Genomic DNA, 18,204 nt, shown 5'->3' with positions numbered 1-18,204 from the left:
GCTAGCCTCCATATGTGTTTGACAAGGGGATTTAACCATCCTTTCATGTGACAATGGTAAGACTTCGTAACACTTATGTGAAATTCACATAATAATTTTACAATAAGGATATAATATTTTTTATATGATCGCTTAAATTGAAATGGACCAAATCATTCACCCCTATTATGTCATTATTAAAAAAATTGTGGACACTTAGTATTCATACGTGTATTGGAAGACGTGTCATCGGCACAACAGAGGGGAAGGTGAGGGATCCCTCCCCCTTTCACCTTTGCATTTTCTTCAATGGGGGAGGGCAGGGAGCCCTACCCCCATTATTTGAGATGGGCAATGAAAAAGTAGTAAATGAAAAAGTTACTAAAAGATTATTCTCAACAAAAGGAAAGATAAATAATAGTGTTTTAGTAACAAAAAAGAAAAATATTATTCTACACTTAAAAACTCATTCAAGGTTATGGAAGATTTACCTGTTTTTAAACTCTAAAGCCCTGTTAGTAGATTTTTAAAGAAATATTGGAAAGGTATTTTTAGTAGAAATATGTTTTCTGGGGACCATTAGTGTCTTATATTTCTTGAAAATATTTTTCTAATTGAAAATTTTTACTAAGAAAATCTAAGAATTTCCCAGGTAAGATTTCCAGCTAAGATGCGTCGGAAAACCATTCGAAGTTTTTTGAATAAGTATTTGACAATTGATGCTATAATACTTTCAACACAAGGCAATTTTTCATGGCAATTTTGTATTTAACTTTTTATTTTACTGAAAATTTATCAAATAAGTATGGTCATGTATAAGATTGATTATTAATTTCAATTTATTTTCCTTAAAAAAAAAAGTCCATTAAAATTTTCTTTATTTTTTTAAAAAAATATATGTAATTTCCTAGTACACTAATAATATTTTATTTGAAATTTTCTTGAAAATAAGTGTCATAGGAAAATATTTCTAATTTTTCCTTGGATAAGAAATTCCGGCCAAGGGCACTAATGGGGCCTAAAACATCTAAAGAGTGGTAAAAATAACTAAAATCACCACAGTGAAAATTTCCTAAAAGTAAACATCTTAATTACAATAAAATTTTGAATTTCTATATAAAAAATTAGTAGTAGCATTGTAACTTTTTTTTCTTTCCTTTTCTTCTTTCTCGTTTTGTAAAAATCTCATCGCTTTAGATGACTTTTTCTTTCATAATCGATCGATGTTCTATATCATTCTCATTTCCCGCAATTAGAAATAATTGTATTTAAGGATTCTTTTTCTTTTTTTCTTCTTTTTCTATACGAACCAATTGTTTTTAATAACTTTCTTCTTCCACAATTGAAAATTTCTGTTTTCTCTATAAAAAATAGACTTTATTGATGGGGAAGAAACCTTCACCATCCATGTAGTCAACAAACAATAGGGAGGTTGGGCATCCCATCTTGTCTATTACCAAATACATGGAGGATAACAAGTAATCTAATCAATTGGGTGAGGTAGGTCAGTTCATTGATTGAATAGGTCTCCTCCCTTGTGAGATCTAACTAAACCCAGTTTAACTAGTTAGTCTAGACCAGATTGTACCTTATATAGTAATATGTTCATCATTATCAAATGTTGCTAACTAATACAACTTACAATTAAAAGGTAGTGGATAATGGAGATAATTCAAGGATATTTTATAGTTACTTAATGGAGAGAAAAATCTTAAAATATATGATTAATTGATTAATCACATGTTGTCACTTGACAATCGGGGCAAATTGTTCTTCCGTGTAGATGAGGGAAATTTAACTTCTTGAATTTGAAAGGTACATATGAATGAGACTCATTTACGTGAAATTGTGTGTCATAAAGAAGAACAAAGGCGGTTGAGGTGTACATTATGATTCCGCTTCATATCAAAATGATGTTATTGTTCAGAGGTCCAAACAGCAAATAAGGAGATAATATAACATATCAAATCATTTTTTTTGTTTACTATTTTTAATGGTGAAAAAAAAAAAAAAGACAGCAAGTCACCTGTCAAATTTTGAATTTTCTATTATAAAATTATTATTTTTTAAATTACTGATTTCAAAAATTAGGATTTTTATTATAAAATCACAACTTTTTAAAAACACAACTATCTAAATAATTTTTTTTATTATAAAATCACTTATTTTTTAAATCACTAATTTTCAAAATCAGTGACCTCGAAACCCAAATCTCTGACCTCTAACCTTGAAACTTAAACCCAAACCCAATCTCTGATCCCTGAATCGTCAAACCCAAACCAAAAAACCCGAATCGCCTAACCCAACTTAAATCCAACATGTCCTCACCTCGCTCTTGTAAACACGACATGTTTTAACTCTATTTTATATCTTTGTCTCATATGTGGTTCGGATGCGTGGAACCATGGTTTGTTGACTTGTTGGATTAATCGAAAGAATCTTTGGGTCAAACTTTGCCTGAAAAATCGTAAATAAATTTCCTGAAACGCATCCCACTTGAGTTTCATAGGTTCGTAATCTGGGTCCAAGTCGAAGAACCATGGTTACAGGTATAGAGTTAAGATTTTCTTTAAAAAATCAGTATATCTGCAACGGAAGCGGGTGAACGAAATTGAATCGATCCAAACATATTGGCAGAGCTGAACGGCTGAACACAGTAACGGCCAACGAGCACTTGTTTAAGAACCTGGACAATTTAATGTTGAACCCAGTAAAGCGCCAACGAGCACGTTTAAGAAAATGGAGGGGCCAATTGCGTCATATCGGCAGACGATGAAGCGTCTGTTAGCGTCAGCAGCGACCGGCTTCTTCTGAATTCTGACTCGCAGAAGGATTAAAGAAAACGGAAAGAGACAAAAGAAAAACGACACAATTTTCAAGAAAAATTGTCAATTCACATTCAGGTCATTGAATCAGAGGGACGAAAGCGTAATCTTTGGTAAGCATGGAGTGGGTATTCTTATCACCCCGCCTGGGGGTGTTCATTCCTCGGTTTGTCAGGAACAGAAAGCTGGGACTTTTGGTTTCGGAATTTCTTCCATGGAGAGGAGGGGAAAGCTGGTCTTTGCTGTTAATGGGGAACGATTCGAGCTCGAGGACTTCGACCCATCTACTACTTTGCTGGAGTTTCTGAGGACTGAAACCCGTTATAAAGGAGTCAAACTTGGATGTGGAGAAGGTATTGCAGCTTTTTTTTTCTTTTCATACGTGGTATTTTGATTGTTCGTTTGTGATCTCTTTGTTCTGTCTGTTTTGCTTAGTCAGGTGTTTGTGTGTAAATGAGGGTGATCGAAAGAGTAGCGATTGGTTTCTTACATTTTTATATCTTTGGTGAATGCTGAACTTTATTAAGCGGTTTTCTAGGCGCTGTGTTTTCCCCAGCCTGCTTAAGCGCTTTTTTTCCATCTTGTTTTATCATCACTAAGCATGACTCACGATTTGACTACCCAATCTTGAGTTTAGTGTGGTCTATTTTGCTTGGTATGTTTGTCGTGACTCTCGTGATCTCTGTGAGTTCTTGGTGGTAGCTGTTGGTTGGTTGGTTCAATTTTACTTTTTTTGAAAAAAATTGTTGGCTTTTGTTGCATGGAAGGACACTTGAAATGGACCGAGGAACTGCGAGTTTTTGCAAACTGTTCTTTTGAAACTTGAGTAATCGTTACTTATGAGTTGTAGATATTAATATTTATGTGGCAGGTGGTTGTGGAGCTTGTGTCGTTCTTCTATCAAAGTATGATCCTGTGCTTGATCAAGTTGAAGATTTCAACATAAGTTCCTGTATCACTCTACTTATAAGCATTAATGGCTGTTCAGTTACTACATCTGAGGGACTTGGAAACAGTAAAGATGGTTTCCATTCAATTCATGAAAGATTTTCAGGCTTTTTTGCCTCTCAATGCGGATTCTGCACTCCTGGAATGTGCATGTCTCTCTTTTCAAAACTTGTTGACTCTGACAAAACCCATCGGCCAGGTTCACCAGCTGGATTTTCCAAGCTTAAAGCAATCGAAGCTGAGAGCGCAGTTTCAGGAAATCTCTGTCGGTGCACGGGTTACAGACCCATTCTTGATGCTTGTAAGAGTTTTGCCCACGATGTTGATATGGAGGATTTGGGTTTAAATACTTTCTGGAGAAAGGATCAGATACCAGATGTAAATAAACTACCTCTATATAGCCCCAATGCTGTCTCCACATTCCCTGACTTTTTAAAGAACGAAATTGGATATTGTGATTCTAAGAATGCTGCATCGGGTACCTCTGTCAAATGGTTTAGTCCTACTAGTCTTAAAGAACTTTACAGCCTGCTTGAAACACAAAGTGAAAGTGGTTATAAGGTGAGATTGTTTGTTGGTAACACAAGCTCTGGTGTTTACCACGAACAAGATATTTATGATGTGTATATAGATCTCAGACAAATACCTGAGCTGCTTATGATTAGAAGAGATGGCTCTGGAGTTGAAGTTGGTGCTGGGGTCACAATCTCTAAGTTGATTAGAGTGTTGAAGGAAGGACAGGATACCATTTTCAAAAAAATTGCCGATCACATGAGTAAGGTTGCATCAGAATTTGTCCGAAATAGTGCAAGCTTAGGAGGGAATTTAATTTTGGCTCAAAGGGATAAATTTCCATCAGATATCGCCACTATTCTTCTTGCATCTGGTTCATCTATAACTATCTATACAGGTGTGGAAAAAGTGACTCATACACTAGAGGAATTCTTGAATGGGCCTTCCTTGGATTCCAAAGTTCTACTCTTAAGCATCTATATCCCCAGTCAAGAATTTTTAGGAAGTTCATTATCAGAGGGTGGGTCATTACTGTTTGAGACCTATAGAGCGGCTTCACGGCCACTAGGAAATGCATTGGCTTATCTTAATGCAGCTTTTTTAGCTCAGATTTCTACATGCGGTACATCAGGGGATCATATTTTGCAGAACTTGAGATTGGCTTTTGGGGCTTATGGAACTAAACATGCAATTAGAGCAAGGAAAGTTGAAGAGTTTCTTATTGGGAAGCATGCCACTGTGGATATTTTGCTTGAGGGAATTAAATTACTTAAAGCTACAGTCATTCCAGACGAGGGTACAACTAGTCCTGCCTACAGGATGAGCTTAGCTGTTGGGTTTCTGTTTTCTTTTCTTTTCCCCATCTTGAATCAATCACACATAAATAAATCTGTTACTCTTGCTGATAATAGCAGACCAAGTGAAGGCCATATTGGCATTACTGATGGATCAATAGATCAAGCTTCCAATAAAGATTATGTGATGGGACCTGCTTCATTAATATCATCAAAGCAGGCAGTGGAAGTCAGCACAGAGTATCTTCCAGTAGGCGAACTGACTAAGAAAGTAGCCGCTGAGATACAAGCTTCTGGTATTTCTGTTATAATTCTTCCTACTTGTTGAGAATATTTGGAAATACCATGATTTCAGCCTGTTTGTACTGTATATGTTCTAATATGTTTATGTATCATTTTCAAATGTAGGTGAAGCTGTGTATGTGGATGACATTCCTTCTCCAAAAGATTGCCTTCATGGAGCATTTATTTGCAGCAAACGACCTTTGGTCCGTGTAAAGGGTTTTGAGCTCAAGCCTGGTTCTGCATCCAAAAAAGTGGTTACTGTTATTACTTCTAAAGATATTCCAGAATCAGGGGCCAATATCGGCGCCAAAAGTATGTTTGGTGGCGAACCTCTTTTTGCTGATGATCATACTCTATATGCTGGCCAGCCAGTTGGTTTTCTGGTATCTCTCTTTGACTCTCTCCTCTTCTCACCTCCCTAATTGAGGCTTATCAAATGACTGGTTCAGATTGCAGAAACACAGAGATATGCCAATATGGCAGCCAGTCAAGCTATAGTGGATTATGACACTGGCGACCTTGGGCCACCAATTTTAACAGTGGAAGAGGCGGTTGAAAGGTCAAGCTTCTTTGAAACCCCATCTTTCTTATGCCCCAAACCTGTAGGTGATTTCTCAAATGGAATGGAAGAAGCAGAACACAGGATTCTCTCAGAGGTACTTAAACACAAGATTCTCTTAGCCAAATGCTTCCATTTTTTAGATTGGATACAAGCACATAAACTATAAATTCTCTCTTCTCAAAAAAGAATGAAAGGAAAAAAGCATACTTCTCTATTTGAGTATATAAACCTGATGTCCTGTCATTTGGAGAGTTCAGGTCAAACTCGGGTCGCAGTACTATTTCTACATGGAGACACAAACAGCTCTGGCAATACCAGATGAAGATAATTGCATGATTGTGTATAGTTCAAATCAGTCTCCCGAGAATGCTCAAGGTGTAATTGCCTCTTGCCTTGGCATTCCTTACCACAATGTTCGTGTCATTACAAGGAGGGTTGGAGGAGGTTTTGGTGGAAAAGCCATGAGAGCGGTACCGGTGAGTCTCTACTTATCTTTTTCTTTTTCTTTTCTTTTTAAATTAAGACAACTCTTACCCATGATTGGAGGAGAAAGCTGCACGTTTTTCCATTGGTTGTGAGGTACCATAGCATTTGTCTTGTGGGCCATGGATCGGTGCCACATTGCTTCTAGCGCCTGAGGACGCCATGTGTAAATCCATTAAATCTGTGGTGCTGATACATCCTTCATTTTGACACCCTTGTTTTGTCAGATTTTATACTTAATTTATTGATGACTTGACAGGTGGCAACCGCATGTGCACTTGCAGCATACAAGCTTCAGAGACCAGTGAGAGCATATCTTGACCGCCGAACTGATATGATTATGGCAGGAGGTCGGCACCCCATGAAAATAAACTATAATGTTGGATTTAGATCTGATGGAAAGATCACTGCTCTGCATGTTGGTATTCTAATTAATGCTGGGATATCTGAAGATATTAGCCCAATAATGCCTTCAAACTTAGTTGGTGCATTGAAAAAGTACAATTGGGGTGCTCTCTCTTTTGATATTAAAATCTGCAAAACAAATCATTCTAGCAAGTCTGCCATGCGCGGTCCTGGGGAGGTACAAGGATCTTATATTGCAGAGTGCATTATTGAGCATGTCGCATCTAATCTGTTACTGGACGCTGATTCTATAAGAAAGAAGAACCTTCATACCTTTGAAAGCCTTCAGATGTTTTATGAAGGTAGTGCTGGAGAGGCAGTAGAGTATACATTGCCGATGGTTTTGGATAAGTTGGCTGTAACTTCAAGTTTTCAACCGAGGATTTTAGCAACCAAACAGTTCAATTCTTGTAGCAAGTGGAAAAAAAGAGGAATTTCTTGTGTTCCCATTGTGCATGAAGTTTTAGTGAGACCGACTCCAGCGAAAGTTGGTATTCTTAATGATGGGTCAATAGTGGTTGAAGTTGGGGGTATTGAATTGGGTCAAGGGCTTTGGACAAAAGTGACTCAGATGACAGCTTTTGCTCTCGGTCAGCTATGGGAAGATGGTAGTCAAGACCTTTTGGGAAGGGTGAGGGTTGTTCAGGCAGACACTTTGAGTTTGGTGCAAGGAGGTTTCACTGCTGGGAGTACCACTTCAGAGTCTAGTTGTGAAGCAGCAAGGATTTCATGCAAGGTATTGGTTGATAGACTAATGCCTCTAAAGGAAAAGCTGCAGGAACAAATGAGTGAACTTTCTTGGGATTCATTAATCTCCCAGGTGATGGATTTTATTTTATTGTTACTTTAATCATCTTCACTATTATTACTACAATGTCTACTATTTCAAACTTAATACCGACTAATGTCTTCCCTTTCATATTTCACAGGCATTTTTAAAATCTGTGAACCTATCAGCAAGTACTTATTGGGTCCCTGACTATAGTTCCATGAAATATTTAAATTATGGTGCTGCTATTAGTGAGGTGAGTTCAAAGCTATTTTGTAGATGCAGATATTTTTGAAAAGATTGAATATTGAATGGACTAAAGGAGAAGGGAGAAAATAAGGAGACATGAAATGGGGAGAAGCAGCACTTCTGGCTGCGTTGAATTAGGGCTTAGAAAATGGAGACCCGCTTTTAGTAATCTCACTTAAAATGAAAAATATAATGAAAAGACAATTCTGCTCTTCATTAAAAACACACTCATAACTTCATAAATACAAGTCTTTCATAAAAAAAAAAAAAAAACTTCATAAATACAAGTCAGAATCAATGAAAATTGAAAACTAGAGTCCTAATATGAAGTCTAGATTGTTGTAACTTGATGAGACCCATATAAGTATGTGAAATGACCACAATACCCTATAACGGTATTTTATCACTACCCCTCAAACAAGGGAGTAAATATAAAATAGACCCAGGTTGTCACAAAACACCAAATCTTCACGCTTTCCAAGGGGGTTTTTGAACACATCACGAAGTAATTCGGAGGACTCCTCCTATGGAGTAACGACCTTCCCTTGCATAACCGCATGTCTAATGAAATGGCAATTGACTTCTATGTGTTCAGTCTTCTTGTGGAATATTGGATTACTGGCTATAAAGATAGTAGCCTAATTTTCACACTTCATAACTATTGGCTCTGGAATGTGAGACCCAAACTCAACAAGAACTAATTTCATCTTATAAAAAATGAAGATAGAAGAGAGAAAAGAGAGAAATTGAGAAGAGAGAGAGAGAGAGAGAGAGAGAGAGAGAGAACTCAAAAACTGAGTCTCGTTGGAGATCGTGCACGACTCCCTCTCTATTTAATGTGGGTTTAGTACATTTACAAAAATGCCCTCATACACTTAAACCACTTAAATCCTTATATCTCCCGTTCTACATAGCCAAGTTACATGAATTTCAGTCTATAGACATAATAAAACATGTAGAGTTAGGGAACATAGAGATCTGTAACATATGCCAAGATAAAATAATCAAATGCCCCTCAGTAGTTTTTTTTAACACTCCCTCTCAAGTAGAAGCATATATGTCCCAGCTTGTTGCAGAATATCATAAATTCATGTTTTCCCAAAGCCTTGGTGCACACATCTCCAAGCTGATTTTCACAACGAACATATGGGGTGACTACTTCATTCTTCATTATAGCATCCCAGATAAAATGACAATCCACCACTATGTGTTTTGTCCTCTCATGAAAACTTGGATTTTTGGCGATAAATATTACTAGTTGATTATCACAATACATAGTCATGGGCTCATCTAGCCAATTTTTGTGTGACAAATCTCACCCTCATCAATTTATAGACAGTATGAGCTATTGCTCTATACTCTACTTCAGTAGTGGACCGAGCTATGACATTCTGTTTTTTACTTTTCCACCTTATCAAGTTTCTACTAAGAAACACACAATATCCAGTAGTAGATTTTCTGTCCAATTTAGAACCAGCATAGTCGGCATAAAAAAAAGCTTCAATTTTCAGGTGATCAATTTTCTAGGTGATCCTTTCAAGTATTTCAAAATTCTATGTGTAGCTTCCAAATGAATTTTGCATGGGTATTCTATAAATTGACTCATACTACACTTACTGCAAAAGAAATATTTGGGCAAGTAATTGTAGCGTACATGAGTTTATCAATCAATCTCTAGTACACTACCTTATCACTGAGTTTTGCACTTTTGTCATCGTGAAGGTCGTGTCCAACTTCTATTAGAGTGTCAATTGGTTCAGCTCCCAATAGCCCATAATCTTGTAACATATTTGTTACATACTTCCTCTTTGTCAGTACAATGCCTTCCTTATTGTGTATAGAAGGAAGAACAACATCTGAAGAAGAAGACGCAAAGAAGGGAGTATCCTAAAAAAAGGTAACATTTGTAGATACAAACCTTTTTCTTGTGTATGAATAAAAACATTTGTATCCTTCCTGTGTGCAAGAATACCCCAAAAAGATACACCTAATTGTACGCGGTGACAATTTATCTCTGGATGGACCAAACACATGAGCAAAACATACATAACCAAAAACACATGATGACACAGAAAACAACAGAGCAGAAGGAAGTAAAACCTACATACGAATTTTACCCCCAATGACTGATGAAAGCATCTTGTTGATAAGAAATCAAGCAATAAGAACAACTCCACCCCAATATGACTTGGGTACATTCATATGAAACAACATTATGCGTGCCACTTCCAACAAATGATGATTTTTATGTTCTACCACTCCATTTTCCTGTGGAGTAAATACACAAGAAAGTTGATGTATAATTCCTTGACTTTGACAAAACACATCAAATTTCTAGTTCATGAACTCATGGCCATTATTAGTATGCAAAACATGAATAGAAGTGGCAAATTGATTTTTATATCATTGTAAAAACTTTGGAATACATAAAAAACTTTAGATTTCTCTTGAAGGAGATATACCCAAGTACATTTATTGAAATCATCAATAAATGAAAGGAAATACTTATAACCAAATAAACTAGTTATAGGACAAAGTCACCAATTATTGGAGTAAACAATCTCAAGCAACAAACTAGTCATGTGATAAGAGACTGCAAATGTATTTCAGTGATGCTTGCCCAACTGATACAATTCATACTAAATGAAAGATTGGAAGGAAATGCAGGAAAGAGCTGAATTAGTTTTGCCAGAAATGGATGACCGAATAGTAAGTGTCACTTTAGAGGTGAGACCATAGAGTGCTATGCATGTAATGTATTATCTAGCAAGTGTCTCTCCAAATAATATAATCCGAGCTAGATAATACATTACATGCATAGCACTCTACGGTCTCACCTCTAAAGTGACACTTACGATTCGGTCATCCATTTCTGGCAAAACTGATTCAGCTCTTTCCTGCATTTCCTTCCAATCTTTCATTTAGTATGAATCGTATCAGTTGGGCAAGCATCACTAAAATACATTTGCAGTAAACGGATGATAAATTTTAATCTCTTGTCGAACTCCCAGAAACTAACTGTAGTATTTGGTAACAGATTTGCTACCCCTCTTAAGACCAAAGAAGTCATTGTACAACTCATACACCTAAGATAAGTTGCTCTCATACAGTGATTCTAGGGACACCCACATGGCCTTCAAAGTCTCACAGTTCATGATTTGATTCCTCAATTTGGAATCAATTCTATTGATAATCCATGTCATAATCTGATTGTCTTCATCTTCCCAATCATCATTCATAGAGGTTGGAGGATCATCTCCAATATATGCTGACTTCCTCTTGGCTTTCAAGTACATTCTGATAGACTTAGCTCAATTCAGATAATTTGGTCCATAGAACTTTTTCGAAGTCAACAGTGTCTTTTCCATCAGAGTTACTAACTTCCTTTGATGAAGTATAAATCTCATCTGAGTCAGCCGTATCAAAAGAATAATATTGAAATCAACCCTCATTTCACTTCCCAAAACACTGTGTGTGGACCAAGTATGTGGGCCCCACTTCAAAAATTAGGGTTAGGAGGACAAGATGATGTGTACACCGCAAATTATCTCTCACAATACCAAATACTCCAATTTAGAAGAACTTAGTCCCAAACACAACCCAATTAGGGCTGACGTAAGCCTGTGGTAGGATGACACAAGCAAGGGGACAGTGTAGGGCTGTGCACAATCCTAGAAACAGGTTATGTTTAGCCTATCAAACCCTCACGGGGCAATAATATACATCAGAACTGCTCAATAGGCAATAGAACCATCAACATGAAGGTGATCATAGAGAAAGAATCAGAAAAATTAGATTTTTTACCAACCAGTCAGGCACAAAACTTGAGAATCCATCTTCTAGGAGTTTGTGCCCTTCAATGGAGTAATCTGATGACAAATAAGGGCTCCCAAATGCGATCTACTGCTTTGATACCATGTAAAAAAGTGAAAATTGATGAGAGAAAAGAGAGAAATTGAGAGGAGAGAGGGATGAGAGAACTCCAAGACTGTCTTGCACAACCGCCCCCTTCCCCCCCCCCCCCCCCCCCCCCCCCCCTCTCTATTTAATAATTGGGTTTAGTACATTTAAAAAAATGCCCCTTATGCACTTAAATTACTTAACTCTTTGTATCTCGTACTCTACATAGCCAAATTACATGAAATTCAGTCTATAGATATAATAAAGCATGTAGAGTTAGATAGCATAGAGATTTGTAACATATGTTGAGGTAAAAAGACCAAAATACCCCTCAATAGCTTTTTTAACACACCTACATAAGTTTGGTAACGATGTGGCCATCGCCCTATACTCTGCTTCAGTGCTAGATCTAACCACTACAACTTGTTTCTTACTCTTTCAACTTACTTAGCTACCACCAACAAAACAATAGTATCCAGTGTTGGACCTTCTACCCAGCATAGTCTGCATCATAATATCCCAACATATGAATCTTCTCATGATGGGTATATAAAAGACCTTTTTTTCCAAGGGCACCTTTTAAATACATTAGAATCCTTTGAGTAGTTTCAAAGTGTATTTTCCTTGGGTTTTCCATAAATTGACTCACCACTCTCACTACAACGATATATTCGGCCGAGTAATAGTGGCATAAATTAATTTACCAACTAGATGTTTATATTGTGTTTTGTCCTTGAGTATAGGACTCTGAGAATCACGAAGACTAACATTGACTTCCATTGGAGTATCCATCAATCATGCACCCAAGAGACCATACTCTTGCAGCATATCTAAAATGTACTTTCTTTGAGATAAAATAACACCTTGCTTACTTCGATCCACCTTAATACTAAGGAAATATTTCAATTTTTCTATATTCTTTGTTTGAAAATGTGTGACCAAATAATTTTTTTACTTGCTCAATTCCTTCAAGGTCACTCCCAGACAAAACAATGTCGTAATTGTCATAATGGCTCTTGTAAGAACCAAATTGCATCTCCACAATGCTGAATTTTTCAAAACCATTTGGGGTTTTGCTTAAGTCCATAGATAGTCTTCTTGAATTGGTCACACTTTCCCTCTCTCCCCCAAGCAACTTAGGAGGTTCCTCCTTTAAATCACCATATAGGAAGGCATTTTTAACATCCAATTGAAACAGTGACCACCTTTTGTTAATAGCTACAAAAATTAAAATATGGACCGAGGTGAGTCGAGCAACTGGAGAAAACGTTTCAAACACATCAACACCAAAGTTTTGGGTATACCCCTTTGCCACCAATCTTCCCTTGTAAAGGTCAATGGTTCCATTTGTTTTGTACTCAATTGTGTACACCCAAAGACATCCCACTACAATGGCCATGTTAAGTGAATCACAAAGACTCCCTGTCCCCCTACACACCAAAGCATCCATTTCTTCATCCATAGCTCCTTTTGACTTATGCGAAGCCATAGCATCTTGCATTGAATGTAGCATAGGAAACATAGATAATGACAAGACAAATGACTTGTGAGAGGATGACAAGAAATCAAGGGCACTTATTTCTATATGAGATGAGAAGTATATGATCTTTTACCTTTCCAAAGACTAAAGGGCAAATCCAAATCAGATGGGACTAGACTTTTAGGCAAAGAGGAAGATGGTTGGTCATGAGGAGCGGACTCGTGAGCTAGAACGTTAGAGACCTCTAGTGCTGGTAATAGACGACGAGAACGCCCGTTGTACACCGGATGTTGCAGAAAGGAACCTCCGTTTGGTGCATCCATAACGACAATAGGCATTGGGTTATCCAGAGAAGAATCGGATGTCGGCTATAAATCAGTAGAGGACTCAAAATAGGGAGTGCTGTAAAAAAAAGTAACATCAGCAAAAATATATGTTTAATAGGATCATAACACTTATATCCTTTCTTATGACGAGAATAACCTAGAAAAACACATTTAATAGAGAGAGGAAACAATTTACCCATAAAGTTATTAAACAAATTAACAAAACACTTAGATCCAAAGATGCGAAGAAGAACATAAAAAAGTTTATATTGTGGTTTTAAAACCTGCATAGAAACTTGTCCTTGCAAAACAGATAATGGCAGACGATTGATTAAAAATCATGATGTTAACACTGCATCCCCTCAAAAAGTTTTGGGAACATTCATGTAGAATAATAAGGTAAGAGTAACTTCAAGAAGAGGTTTGTTTTTCATTCAACAACCCCATTTTTGGGGGGAAAATATATGCAAGAAGTTTGATGAGTAATACCATATAAAGCACAAAATGAATTAAACTTGTGATTGAGAAACTCAATGCCAGTGTCCATATGAAAACTATGAACATTGGAGCCAAACTGATTTTTTATGCCATTGAAAAATTTCACAAATACATCAAAAACTTCAGATTTCTTCTACAGGAGATACATGCAAGTAACTCTGCTAAAATCATTTACAAAAGAAACAAAATACTTAAGGGGCTCAACATGGGCCCCATACATCAGAGTGGATTAATTTGAAGACTCGAGAGTTATGACTAGAATGACTAGGGAAACTAGCCCGACTATGTTTCCTAAGTTGACACTAATGGTTCCATTTATTCTATGTTTTACTCTTCATTGTGTTTGAAGTCATAGTTTTAAAACTAATAATAGCTTTTCTTATGCTCATTGATTGCTTCAATGAGGGCACTAACTGTTTAAAATTTTGTTGGGTGTCAAAGGTGGAGACTGATCTTCTTACAGGTGCTACCACGATTTTGCAAACTGATATCACATATGACTGTGGGCAAAGCCTGAACCCTGCAGTTGACGTGGGACAAGTAGGGAAGATCAAGTTAACTTATCCATTTTTAGTGTTCTTCTTTTGTTGCATCTTATGAATTTCCTGCCTGATTACAACTGTAATCATTTAAGTATCAGTGCATGGAAATGCATGTAGTTCTCAGTTTTCAAGTCATTGTATGTACTTAGCTACTTCTGTTAGTTTATTTTACAACATCTATAGATGGGTCCTCAGTATGCTTGCGTGTAGTTCACATGGCCATACTGAAGATGTGAATGTGCACTGTTTGGCATGGAACTTGGCTGTCTGTGGCCAAGCATGGCTTGAGTCATGGAGACATTGTGATATACTCTGGATTTGGGGGTCCTCGGTACACTTGGGGCTCCAAAGTTAGGCATATATACTAACACCCAAGATTAGGATATCTTGCCAGTAGGATTCGTTTTGCTGCTTAAGACCTTTGGCACAGAATTGGACTCCAGGGCAACTGATCCACTTTCATGAACTAGTTTAGTTAGTTTGAGAAGACTCAACCTGTTTCTGTTAAAAAACTGAATCGAAATTATAATATAAGAATGAAAAAGCATTCTGATTGTACCATTTAAGGTTTTGTTGAATAGAGAGGTTAGGTTTCCACTCAGGGATCTATCAATTGGCCTTAGATCAGACGTTGAAATTGATTCTCATAAATTCATGCACCATTTCTGGAGAGTCAAAATAAAGCCTCGGTTTTTGTTGATGCTGGGTCTGACACAGCCCATTAAAGACCTAGGCTAGCTATATGGGGTCTTACTTGTTAACCATGCCGATTGATAATCTTGGTCTCTTGTAGTTGCTCTTTTCTATATTGGGCCTGAATATATTAAATTCTTAAAGGTTGAAGGCGGCTTTGTGCAAGGACTCGGATTTTTCATGTTTGAAGAGTATTCGGCAAACTCAGAGGGATTTGTTCTTTCTGAAGGGACGTGGACATACAAAATCCCAACAGTAGACACCATTCCAAGACATTTCAATGTTGAGCTACTTAACAGTGGGCATCACCAGAAACGTGTTCTCTCATCCAAAGGTAGAGGCATCCCTTCCAGCACTCCAGCCTTCTTCCTCTATATCTTCTTCTGGTTTACTTGTTCTAACTGTGGCCCTTATGAAACTGGAACAAGCCTAAACTACACAATCATGTGAGATACTTAAAAAATCTTAGGAACTGTTTGATTGCGTTGGAAAAGCTGTAGAGTTCCTTTTGCTCCTTCTCTTGTTCAGTTGCACTGCACTTGGAAAAGTAGGTGGTGTTTTCGATGTCTGTGGTTTTTCTACTTCAGAATTCTCTATTATAAGATTCATTGCCTTAATAGTGTTCCTTGAGGTGGCCATGTTTCCAGTGCTTGTTACAATAATTGACTGCTTTATTAATTGTTGTTTCTTGTCGTAATTATTCGATATGGTTTTTTCTAATAACTATTGTAACAAACATGACTAGAGCTGTGGCTCCGTGGTCTTGTGGGGTTTTCTAGGTCTCATGTTCGAGCTTCACTAGGCCAATGGGGTTCTGGTATAAACCTGTTCTAATAAAATAACAAAGGAAAAACCATAGTCACAGGCAACAGAGCAAACCACAGATGACTTATTAAACTCACAATCATTGTGCCATTTCACTGGTATAATACAAAGTGGGTCTTCGTGTTCTTGTGAAAATACACTATAGCTCCAATGTATATACAATCATTAAATTTCTTTGATTAAAAAATCTTATCTTCGTTAAATAGTTGTGATCCTGCATATTCTTATTGTTATTAAGTTAAATTAAGTTATTCTTTTGGTCTTGCCTCTACAGCTTCTGGAGAACCACCATTACTACTAGCAGCCTCAGTTCATTGTGCAACTAGAGAAGCCATTAGAGAGGCCCGGAAGGAGCTCTTTTCCTTGAAGGACCCAGATGAGTCATCTTCAAGTTTTCATCTGGATGTCCCTGCTACCATGCCTGTGGTGAAAGAACTCTGTGGGCTGGATAATGTGGAAAGGTACTTAGAAAGCTTGCTCTCTCATGTATGAAACTTTTATTTTAAGCTCTCTGCATGTATCAACTGTACAAGGGCTCTAATAACTTGCTTGGCTTCAAAGCCTTCTAGCTCCCTACTTAAAATAATGGATTAATCTCTTGCCTTGTTCTAAGCTCGAAGCCTCCAAGCTGTATGTGGCTGCCTGAGATTAGCAGAGTGGCATGAGCTGAGACTGTAATATTTGACTTGTGCTGAGGATAAACAATTGCTTGAGCTGCATCTCTTATGAAACAGCAGCTCGCTTTGCATTAATTAGCAAGCCTTAATGACAACTCCCAGAAAATGAAAAAGAATCCGGCAAGGAATAGTTATCAACGTATGTCTGAAATATGATACAAATGCTAAGTGCTCTTAAATTTTAACTCAATTCTACATACCTTTAGGGGTCAGTTATGCTGCTGTCAAGAATAAAAAATGATGGATATTTATTCTTTTCATTCTCTTTCATGCTCTCTCATAACCTAAATATTGGAAAGAGACTTCTGGTTTAGAGGCAAAAAAAGATTTGTTCTTTGAAATGCTTTCTTTTCCTATTGGATTAATGCTTGGCACTCCTTTTTTCTGTTGGGAAGTCTTTTTTATTAAGCAAAAACAGCAACAATCAGTACTACTACATCTTTCATGATGCATGGAAGCATCATGTTGTATCAACTTGAGACTCCAGTGAGTTGACTCAGGTTTTGAGATGGACTAATCAGTTTGAAAGATCATACTTAGTCAAACAAACTCATGATTACAATCAGGTTAACATACTTACTTAGTTTTGACTCAAATGTGTTGACTCAGTGGGTCTTCATCTCAACTCAGCTAAAGTCATCTCGAAAATCGGTTTCTAAATAAAAAAAAATGGAGAGATCAGGTCAAGTTAGGTTCCACGTTTAACTCAACCACGTGTACGTATCAAATGTAATGAAGACATGGAACTAATACATCCATGTGGCCAACTCAAATAATTGACTTTGATAAAAGACCAAAATGGGATCCACTTAGAGACATGTGAACAGCAATGGAACAGGTCATGGCTGATCTCTTCAATGGAGTTCATGTCCTCTTCTTTTGATTTCTCAAGGTTGCTATCAATGGTCATATTTCAAACCTCTTTACTCCTCCCCACTACTACTAACTTGTCACCCTCAAAGAATCTAACCCAATATAAGACAAATACAAAGTTTCAAATATGATATCTTCTTATTTTATTTATTTTATTTAGAATCAATATAATATCGACTTCATGTGATAAAATACGAATAGCCCAAAATGTATAATATATCGATCAATACGTATCAAAATTTATATTAATCAATGCAAGGTGCATAAACTGATATAAACTCATTTAGGGAAACATATTGGCCAATATGCCTAACACTTGTTAGATTTGTCAATTGGTGTTATGACTCGGAATTGAAACTTGCCTTGGGTCCTTAAATTTTGAATTGACTCACCACCCGTCACGGGTCAACTCAGTCGGACTTACTTTAACTCAATGGATCAGGCGACTGGCACTCATATCCGAGTCAATCTGACAGCCCAACTGACCAACCACAAGTAGCGTGTTTCCCACGTGGCAGCACCGAAATTTAGATTCCACTCCCCGATAATTTACATAAGCCGACTCGTATCGTGTACTC

The 18,204-nt window shown here is 37.1% G+C and overlaps 1 protein-coding gene across 1 annotated transcript; it reads left to right on the top strand.

The window, feature by feature from the left end:
- Window positions 1-2,964: 2,964 nt before the first annotated feature.
- LOC137948210 (indole-3-acetaldehyde oxidase-like) lies at window positions 2,965-16,869 on the top strand. The gene is made up of 10 exons (XM_068794210.1): window positions 2,965-3,157; window positions 3,676-5,355; window positions 5,468-5,727; window positions 5,794-6,000; window positions 6,164-6,382; window positions 6,649-7,614; window positions 7,724-7,819; window positions 14,458-14,556; window positions 15,396-15,585; window positions 16,351-16,869. Exons 1-10 carry the CDS (start codon window positions 3,019-3,021, stop codon window positions 16,566-16,568), a joined length of 4,074 nt encoding a protein of 1,357 aa, XP_068650311.1. The 5' UTR covers window positions 2,965-3,018; the 3' UTR covers window positions 16,569-16,869.
- Window positions 16,870-18,204: the final 1,335 nt, after the last annotated feature.

Source organism: Aristolochia californica, unplaced genomic scaffold (assembly GCF_029961685.1).
Source record: "Aristolochia californica isolate CCGP_79_NKW_82.1479 unplaced genomic scaffold, dmAriCali1.0.hap1 SCAF_13, whole genome shotgun sequence".
Taxonomy (NCBI): domain Eukaryota; kingdom Viridiplantae; phylum Streptophyta; class Magnoliopsida; order Piperales; family Aristolochiaceae; genus Aristolochia; species Aristolochia californica.
Note: the sequence above shows the minus strand (reverse complement) of the source record. Positions and strands in the feature narration are given on the sequence as shown.